The sequence below is a fragment of the Typopeltis vanoorti genome, unplaced genomic scaffold, assembly GCF_054136105.1.
Source record: "Typopeltis vanoorti isolate ZY-2024b unplaced genomic scaffold, IOZ_Tvanoo_1.0 HiC_scaffold_344, whole genome shotgun sequence".
Classification (NCBI taxonomy): domain Eukaryota; kingdom Metazoa; phylum Arthropoda; class Arachnida; order Uropygi; family Thelyphonidae; genus Typopeltis; species Typopeltis vanoorti.
Window position 1 is genome coordinate 2413 of NW_028328088.1, and position 10899 is coordinate 13311.

Here is a 10899-nt window from a genome sequence, read left to right on the forward strand (position 1 = left end):
GCTATGTGAAAATATAAGTGTCCTGAGAATTTTGCATATCTATTGTAATGCATTGGAAAGTCAAAATGTCATACTTGTGTGTTAAGGCAGAAAAAGGTTTAGTTAATCTACTTAAGTTTGAATAGTTAAATAGTGTGAATTAATCTTATTTGTCCATGTCAAGTGAATTTATGTGTTGAATTGTTATGGCGGCATGATCGTAATACCCATTATATTATCATAGCCTAATTACTTGTAATAAGCTAATGTTAGTTTGTAAGTATTTAGTTTAGAATTAAATTGAGTAATCATAAAAATTGAATTGTACCATGTTAAGGAAATTAATAAACCTTTGTTCAATGATAAAAGAGTTGTCTGAAATTGCTATCCAATGCACCACTTGAAAAATTACGAACCTAATCACGTGGGAAATTAATGTTAAGAAACGAGATAAAGTGTCACAACTGCAACATAGTTACACTTTCAGACATATTTGAGTTCTTTCTCCTTGTTTTTGTATATAATATCTCAAACTAAATATCCCAAAAGGCGCAGTATAAATACAAATATTAGGGGTACTAAGGGGAGAAGTAACTTAAGTATTAGTAAAAAATTTTGGTGATATCTCGTGCATAGATAATAGTAGAACATAGATAAGAGGAAATTGTTAGATAGAATAAAAATCGTAAAATGGGACACAACACTGCCATCGGCGTATACCAACGTGTACCTTGACTCATCAGTCCAGGCAACCTTTTCCATGTGTCGAGGGTCCAATAGCAGTGTTCCTCCGCCTATGCTAATCGTTATGACTTGTGACGTGCGGTGAGCAGAGGTACCCTAGTCAGGCTATGTCTTCTGTACCCCATAGCGAAGAGATGGTTCTGGATGGTGTGGTGTGGTGTGGCTGCTCACAGGTCGTTTTTATCCATCATTGAATTGGCGAGTGATCTGCGGCCCGTCTATCCGCTGTTACCATCCGAGCTAGCCGACGGCGTCCCCTGTCATCGATACGCTGTAAACCATGGCTGTTTTCTCTAGCGGTTGTGATTTAATCCGATTCCATGTACTCTCGGTAAACTCTTGACACAGTGGCCCGAGAAAGTCCAAATGCCTGCACGACTTCGGAGATGGAGTGCCCTACACGTCTCGCTCCGACTATCTGCCGAGATCTCGAGTCTTTCCCATTCTGTGCTCGACTAATACTCAGACGGTCAGTATAAGGTGTGACGACATCCCCGTCACGGGCCAAGTGGCACTATTCCATTCGCCTTGCGCCCACAGCCCCATTTTGCCAACTCTAATTCAACTGCTCATGAGTGTAATTTGAACTTAACGAGAACTATCTTTTAAATTTTTCTGCATTCACAGAAGAAAAATGTAAGTTAGCGAAACCATCATTCCATCACAGCCCCAGACCATCTGACTGCTGAGATTTTGACTGTTGTTGGCAAGATATTCAGGGTTGAATTTTTCATTGATTGTTTTCGAACTGTGTCTGCCATTGGGGCTCTGAAGATTAAACCATTTCTCTTCAGAAAAAAAAAAAAAACTATTTTCCTAAGGGGATGCATTTGGCATGATCGTTTTGCCAATTTAACCGAACCAATGTAATTTTTTTTTTTTTTTTTTGATTAACAAGGGTTTCTTTTTTGGGCGCCTGGCTGTCAGTCCCTATCGAAAGAGTCTTCTCCTGACAGTTACAGAATTTGCCATAACCCCCGTTTATTCCTCCCACACCCGTTCTACTTCTCTGCACAACGTACGGAGATTTTGGCGGCAGAGTCACTTTAGAACTCGATCTTAGCATGATGTAGGTAGCGGGATTCTTCCTGTCTCCTTCTTCCTTTCAGTAGATAACGTTTCCTTTAGTTTCGAAAGCAGCCGTACCACAGTAGATCGATTACAAAACATCCTTTTAGCTATTTCACGAGAGGAATCGACTCCTCTCCTCAAAGCTTGAATCACACTTTTTCTGCGATGTTTTAACAGCACGTAACTAGCCAAAGCGCTCTCAGAACGAAAATGCAAAAACTAGTTCTTGCTGTCGATGAATTGCATAAAAAAATTCTGGCGCAATAGCAACGTTTATTACATTATAGAGAAATCCGCGAGAATGACAGCGGATGGTATTCAACGAAATATCTACTGATAAATAAACCAAGGAAAATGACCATTGAACTACTAAAAATTATTTTTTATGTAAGATTATGCGATTTCCATGAACTTGAGTGTAGATGAAATTATGTCTGCATGTTTGTTTCGTGTTGTTTATATTATATTGCATATATTTTTCTTCGATACTTTGTATATTCCGGTTGATGTCTTTTAATTTTGTGTACTGCATGATGTTTGGATATTTTTATTTTTCTTCGAAAGTTTCTGTTTCCGTACGCGCATAATGTTTAGTTGTCTGATGCAGTGGCGCATCCAGGGTGGGGGACAAGGCGGCCCGGGCACCCCCCAAAGAAAAGGAAAAAACACTAGAAAATTTTCCAAAAATCTTTTCCTAATTAACATTTAATTTTTTTATTTATGTTGTGTCGTGTCATCTATTTCTGTACTATGTATGAATTAGCGATCACTGCAGATATCGTGTATTCGCAAATCGTCTTGTTTGCGAATACACAATAACCCCCCAAGGTTAAATCCTGAGCGCTCGGTCCCCTCCAAGATTAAATCCTGAAAGCGCCACTGTTCTGATGAGTGCAGTATTCAGTAATTGAGGTCACGTCGTTATTTAATTCAGGTGCAAGTTATGTCGTAATAAGCGATGGGTAAGAACGAACGATACGACGCCTAGACTGACTGACTGTTCGTTCTATGCGTCATCAACACAACTCTTCAGCGTTTTGGCGCTATGCGAGATTGAATAACATGCTGTACTGCTTTTCGAGGTAACTCCGAAAACTGATACGCACAAACATGTTACCAGTGCTTTCACTGCAGGTGCGTGGAGAGTTTTCGCAGCCCTGACTGCTATATAAAGAGCAGTTCTCGCAACACAGAGCAATTATTTGCTGTTAAGATGGCCAGGAACGAATCTGTTCCCACTTACAGAAACATGAGAGCTGACATTGCAAGAGGTGCACTGGATATTTTCAGCAATATTACGCGGAGGGAATTGCAAGAAGGAGGAATAGATATTGAGCACGGGAATTATCGAAACATCGACTTCAAAGCACCAGAGATTGTACATTCCTATTCAGAAAGTTTTCTGGATCAGGGTTATCTACATGAATTCGAGTCTGTTGAAAGTCGCGCTGTTTATTTGATGGTCTACGCCCCCTTGTATTCGAGTATAGTGGAACAGTACACCACAGATTTTCTGTATGTCGAAGAATGTCACTACATCCGAAGATGGTACCAAGACATTAAACGGAAAAATAAGTTGGAAATCTGTTCTCTGGGAGTGGGACCAGGAAGTGATGTGGTGGGATTTCTACGAGCGTTGCAGGCTTACGATGGTAAGTTCGAAAGAATAAAGACTCAGGTGACTGGAGTGGATAAAATGAAAACTTGGCAAAACACGTTTCAAGGAGGTTTCCGTGTAATGAGCGAAAATTTCAATTTACAAGTTGCGACGCAGTTCTATCAGGACGATTTGCAGGGAGGAAATTTGTCGTCAGAAGTGTTGGAAAGTATCAGGCAAGCAGATGCTGTGTTCGTGGTGAAGCTGTTGGCACATTTAAAATATCAGGAGATTGCATTGAGACAGTTTTTGCAGGTAAGGCTATCGTATTTGTAATTAACATGACTCCGTTTGTAGTCGTTTTCATATCACTTTCAGTTCAATTATTCTTATATACGTACATATTTTATATATATATATACATGTAGTTATATAGCAACGAGGCTTAAACTTTTATAACAAAGTTTGTGGCGATTATGTAAGTAAGAATTGCGCATTTAATAACCAGTTCTTACCAATATTGTTTATTTCTAATGTCGGCGAAAGCTTCCTCTTCAACTCTTAGAGTATGTAGTATTAGAAACGTGTTGACGGAGCTCATGGCTCACGACCTTGAATGTGTGAGATTATTTACAGCTCTCTCTCTCTCTCTCTTGTCTGTTATGTACTTTTAGAGTTATTTTTGTTTTCTCCTGATATGCGTACAGCATGATCACTTACATACGAAACAGAAAATAGCAACTTTCCATGAAGGAGAACATAATACGCATGGGCTGGAGACAGACATCGTGTAGTTCGTCTCCTCATTGTAGATTTTAAATGATTTTATTTTTCCATTGGAATATCCAAATAAGCCACTTCTGTCCTTTTTTATTGCAGATGTATGAGCTGCTTTAAAAATTACTTGCAACCTTAGGAAATACGGTCAAGATTTCAGTCCGATGAAATAAAGATAATTCCATTTCTTTTATAATCTTTTTGTCCTTCTCAATAGGGCATTGGAAGTCGATTTTAAAAAGTGAAGTCGTAGCCTTATGACGTGGTGACTGTGATAACCGTACATTTGATGTACTGCTGTATTTTTTATTTTATTGTTATTAGTATATTATTCATTATAATATAATGAATTTCATGATGGCTTTACAGTTCATTTTGGTTTACATCATGGCGCAATGGAGACAGTACAGTTTACTTGTTGTGCATGACTGAAGAAACGTAACGCCTTGGAGCGTGACATGACTCTTCACGGTCTCACAAATCTGCATGAATAATAAAGATAATATACTAGAAAATAACAGTTTGGATGGAGAAAACAGATACGAAAAATCGACTCTGATTTGAGAGGAAGGCTCAAACTAAAGAACCACTCAGATATGGGGACGATTGTTGGCCAAGTAGTTAGCATTTCGTTGTCCATGCTGCGGGTTCGAATCCCGCCGTGAACAAGAATGTTTGTGATTGCCTGTAAGTGGAAGATGACTTTGATCTCCACTGAAGGGTTTCAGATTACCTAAATATAAAATAAAATCACAGATAATTTTAAAAAGTCCCTCAGTCCGTACTTTATTCTATTTTACAATCTTTCATTGGCAGCATCGAGAATTTTTTTTTGAAAAAAAAATTGTCTTTCTAGAGTATGGTGTAAAACCAGAATTGTCCAACATATCCGAAAATGTATGATTTGTGTTGCTTTGTATAATTTTTGTTCATCCCTATTTCTTATTCATATTTTTTAATTCAATTAATCGTGTTTTTCATTTCAGAAAGTGATTCAAAATATGAAGTTGGGTTCTCTGCTATGCGTAATGGATCAGAGTCCATATGAAAAGTATGCAGAGCAAAAGTACACTTACCTTCAAAACCTAACTTGGAAAGAAATTAAAGGTTTTCATCGTTCAAATCGTCAGTTCATATTGATACGAGCCCAAGGAATAGCAGCGCATGCCAAGTTTACCATGCCTGATCGACAAGTAAGCGATGACTTTCGGGACATTTACCAGCATGTTGTTCGAGGAGTTGATGTTGCAACGAAAGAAGACGCTATTTTTTTCATAGGATTCTGGAAAAAATGCCTGACCTCAGACTTGACAAGCAGAGATTTTGCAAAGCAATAAATCCTTCTAGATCAAATAAATAATGCTTCTGCTATGTATTCGATTTTATTTATATATTATATATCATAGCGAAAAGATTTTTGCCTTACATACTATGCATTTATTATATTAATAACTAATAACACTCCAAGTATAATTTGTGTCAAGAGTACAGTTTGATTTAATTTGTTTCGTGCAGTTGCAAAAACAAATAAAAAAATGATGAAAGAAAAGCAAAACGCCACCATCGGTGGACATTGACAAGCCTACAATGCGCCAAGTGTAGTAACCGTAATTTTAATGATAAACAGTCCTTAAAAGTTTTTAGTTTCAAGCGAATAATACAAATGAATTGTATGAATAGCACGAAAAAATCATCTCCGATAGTACAGCTGTTAATAAAATTCTTCGTGTGGAATAAATTTTATACAAATACTGGGACTGAAGCCGATTGGAGAGATGATGCCGCTGTAGGATTCTGCTTAACTTTTTTTTCTCTTTTAAGAAGTATAAATATATTATTCAATTTCAGTTTTAGTATTTTAAATTATTCATCAGCAGGTAACAGTCTGGTGTATAATAATCCGATAATTATTTCCGACACCAAATAATTTTCAGTATGTAATATTCCAAATTAAGGACTCAAATATAATAACATCAATGTAACAATTGGGCGAAAGGTTTTGCAGGATCGGTTGAAATGTACAAATGGAATGTAATTTTACCCAAGAATATTCAATCACACATTTCATTTTTCTAGAATTGATATTTCTAGAATTGTAGAAATATTAAATCTTTCTTTCTACAAAGAAAGATTTAGTATCGCTGATAAAAGTTTCAAAAGAAAATAAATTTTGAGATTGGGTAAAATTAACAGAAGAGCTTGAATCTTGAGACATGCTACGATGACGAGTCAAGAAAGGTTAAAATTATGGGACGGTTTTAATTATGAATAAGTGTAACGTAAGAAAGCAGTGGTTTGACAGAAAAAATCCGAACCAGCAAGGAAGAGTTGGGATAATCATTCAGTTTTTAAAGAAGCAGAAGGAAAGTTGTTAAACATGTTTGTAGGTTTATGCAGAATTTCTTTTAGAAGCATATTATGTATGAGTTTTATTTTTTATTATATGTATTATCCATTTAGATTTTGTTTCTGTTATGTTTGATTATTCTACGCTTACATTTATTCACTGTGCATCCTGATACTTTTATTATCATAAAAGTCCGTGGAATCCACTTATTCCACAAGTAATGTATTATTTTGCTGATTAAAATATTTCAGTGATTAGCGAGTTTCTGCTGTTTATTTTAGACGATAATACCTTATAATTAAATATTGAATCCATAGGAATGAAAAGAGTCATTTTTATATGGTGGAGAAAGCAAAATCGGAACAGTAATAGAGAAGCGAAAATGAAATATCTTATAACGTATAGCAAGACCACCGATTCAATAAATTTTATTCTAGCAGTAAATCTGCAAAAATGTAATCATTCTCACGCATAAAACGATATGTAGAGGATCGTTTTTTTTTAAGTTGTTCCCAGCAAAGAAGAGTTATAAATTTATATAGCTTATTACTATTGGAAAGGGGCCATCTTTGGAGTTAGAAAATTTATTTATATGCTATTGGTAATTATTAAAAGTCGAGGAATCATAAGGCAGACGACAATGACTTGAAAATGTTCAAAAACTTCGTGTATGCAATTCCAATCTAAGTCCAGTTGCGAATTTTAATGCACAAGGTATAGAATTTTAAGCACAAAAAAGATTTCCGTATTATTACTGTTGATAGTTTGGTTCTTGTTTCGGGTAAAATAACCAACATTTTAAAAGTTATTTTAGCCTAAGTAAAACTGAATTTTAGTACCCTGTTGGATGGTAGAATTTTACGTCAGCAGTGCGTTAACCGAAGGAGAGAAGTAAGTCAGACCAGTTGATAAGCTTAACGTAACATGCTGGCGCCCTCTAGTAGCAATTATAAGAGAAAACGAGAACTTTTCTTAGTTTTTCAAAAGAAAAAAAATGGAAATAAATATTCAGGAACAAATACTGAGTAAAATCTTTATATAATATTCAGATACTTTGATTTACATTTTGCACTTTGTTGAACAATTATTTGATGCCTTTATTCTTTTTATTGTAACTTATATTTTATCTGTTATGTCAATGAAAATAAAATCGTCTTTGGTTTTGTTGTTTCTTGTTAGATAATCTAACAACAAATGAAGGTAATAACGGGGGAACAGTTTTCCATTCTTTCGGGAAACAAGCATTATTATTAACTGTGGAAAATGTTAGAATTATTTCATTAAATCAATCGAAATACCAAACTGAAAAATCATTATCATTAGTGATACATCAAACAGTGAAAGAGTGGTATTGCCTTGTCAATCAATAAGGATGTCTAAAGATTCCTTTTATCATCCAGTGAATCATTACCACTGTTTCTAGTAAGCGTGAAGGGACTGATGACATGATTCTTCTTCAGCACAGGTTTCCATCTCCTACCTTTGAAACTGGATAATTTCGGGGCTTACTAAACCATTAAAGATCATGCAAAACATGTTGTAGAAATTCAGGATCCCTCCGTTCTACGACACGAAAGTAAAGTAGTTCCGAAGTCAGCAGTGGGTTGAAGAATGTGAAGACGCGAGTGACCTTTTTTTGGAGACTGAAGCCGATCCATACATCTCGTTTTTGCTTTTCCTAATATCAATGGTGTGTATAAAGATCGTAAACCTACCGTGCATTTGTACTGTTAACTGGTTAAGAATTCTTGTGAGATACACACGCACGCACGCACGGACGCGCACGCACGCACGCACGCACGCACGCACACACACACACACACACACACACACACACACACACACACACACACACACACACACACACACACACACACACACACACACACACACACACACACACACACACACACACACACACACACACACACTCTTAGCCTTTCCAAGCATTATATATTGAAGCTTAGCTATTATTATAATCAGTGGTGGTGTCCTTCGATCGGCTAAGTATTCTTGGCTTTCCTAACTTCGACGAGATTAAGGACTAACAAATGACTCTAAATTGCATATATTCAACTGGTATGTTTGCGAGGCGAAAAAACAATGTTTCTGTGAAGGAAAAAACTCCGTCATTACCTTAGGGCAGCGTTTCCCAAACTTTTCATACGACGGAACACTTCACAAATTATTAAATTTTCACGGAACACCTTGGTTATTTTGTCATGTATTATATAATAATGGATCGTAATAAAAAATCACGCGACCACGGTTTCTAAACTTTCACCCTACAATACGAACTCAAATCTAGTAATACTATTCAGCATAACTAGATTTGAGAACCGGTCAGAGACTACCTTCATCTTCAGATTTAGTCGAAAAATTTTCTTTATTTATACTTCCTTGCTGATTGGTCACTAATATTTGCAACCCAGATGTAATTTCCTTCAGTTTTGAGAAGAACGGATACGCCACTCATTGTCGTAATCGGACTGCAGACAATTTTATGACCTGTCATAAACAGCGGTATTCCCTTTCCCAAATGTTGAAAGGTTTCGATATGAAAATTAACGATACACAGATGTTATTAGGCGTTCTGGGTCTCAGCTTTTCGAAGTATTTACGAATATTATTCTCCTCAGAATATTTCCACAATGAAATATTTATTCATGAAAAATGCTTAGAAAACTAAAATGATAAATTCCAGGAGAACTTCTCGCGGAACACTTAATCACCTTCCGGGGAACACTAGTGTTTGGCGGAACAAAGTTTGGGAAACCCTGCCTTAGGGGATCGCCTTATTCATATTTAACTGAAATGTTCTTGGCGTGCTAAACGGGATTTGAACCGAAGTGTGAACGTCCAAAGTAAACGTGCAAAGTACGTCCAAAGTTATCTAAGTAAACATAAAAATAGCTTTTTATTTTTTGATTGCGACAAACGATGTTCCACGTACTGGTTTTTAACCTCGACACCAAATAAAAACACCGTTGGAATGAAATTCACACCATTTCAGACGATATTACGAGATGGCAGTAGTTGTCTTCGGTACTCTCCTCATGAAGTCTTCAGAAACCATCGGTAATCATAAACTGAACTATCGGCAGTGATTAAGGATAGAAAAAAGGTCCAGAAGATAGTTAGGGCTAACAAGAGATCTCCCCACTCCTAATGTGGAATAAAACTTAGCAAATGATTCAGTTTTGTATAATTTCATATCCTTCCTTACTATCCTCAATTCGTCATAAAACAAGAATCAACCTGATTTTGAAAAACAAGTTGATTCTTGTTTATGACGTTACACAAGCTGATGGCAAACTTTGAAGATTTGTTTTTAGTCACTCTTATTATGAAGTTCATCATGGGCTCAGAGTTACCTTACGAAGCATTTGTTCTTCTCTCACAGCAATCCACGTGAGAGAAAATGCGTCTTACCCAAGGCGTATCTTTTTGTTGGTAAAGCTCTTGTCGAATCTATGTTGCAATTGACGAAGGGCAGCTTTTCCACAGGGTAGCAAGTAGTTTTGCTCATTTAATGGAACACATTAAAAAGAACATATTATAAAAGAATAAAATATCTTATATAAGATATTCTAAACAAAAATTTGGATGAGGGTGACCCTCGATTATATGGCTGTTTGATGATACATCTATCGCAGGAATAGTGTGTCGTCGAAGCACACGTCTCTCATAATATGTGAGAAATAAAATGTGTGTTGATGAATTATTTATTTTGAGAAGAAAAATATTCAATTTTTATATTGGGCGACTCGTGAAACTGCTAGTAACTTAATATCTTTAATAACACTTGATGGACTTTTGTTTTTATTGCAGGATTGTCCAGACAGCATCATAATTTGTTTGGCATACCAAGATTTATTATATTAACGAAACCATTTGTGCATCTTGGTTTGTTTATTCCGTAATACCTGTTTATTGTCAGATCCTGGGAGGACAACCAAGTTATTCTAATGAACAGCGGATGTGAATAAATATAAACACATTTCCTTTTCAGTAGGAAATTAATCACTTGAAATTTATCAGACAAAAGTTGACACTGTCTTCTAAATGACACCCATACTCGAAGTTACAAGCGCTCTACTTAAAAAGATAATAATTATTAGAAATTGCTTAGGTAATTAAACAGGAGGTATCATTGCATATCTCTGAATCAGCTGGAATAGTTTGAAAAATAACGTAACGTGGACAATATTATCAGTAAATTAAAACTAAATTATCCATAATCAGGTATTTAAAGAGAGCAACTGTAATAAGTATTTTGAAGTTGTATCGTCCCAATCAGTGATAAGGTGTATTCAGGGTAAACTCTCTCTGTGTCCGTACAAGCCCTGCTAACTCAAAGTTAAATTAAAATCGCATTTGATAA

At 36.1% G+C, this 10899-nt stretch overlaps 1 protein-coding gene across 1 annotated transcript; it reads left to right on the plus strand.

Moving 5' to 3' along the window:
• The first annotated feature begins 2954 nt into the window (after positions 1 to 2954).
• LOC150092153 (uncharacterized) lies at positions 2955 to 5593 on the plus strand. Its single transcript, XM_090415266.1, has 2 exons — positions 2955 to 3706; positions 5155 to 5593. Exons 1-2 carry the CDS (start codon positions 3008 to 3010, stop codon positions 5503 to 5505), a joined length of 1050 nt encoding a protein of 349 aa, XP_090271392.1. The 5' UTR covers positions 2955 to 3007; the 3' UTR covers positions 5506 to 5593.
• The last annotated feature ends 5306 nt before the right edge of the window (positions 5594 to 10899 follow it).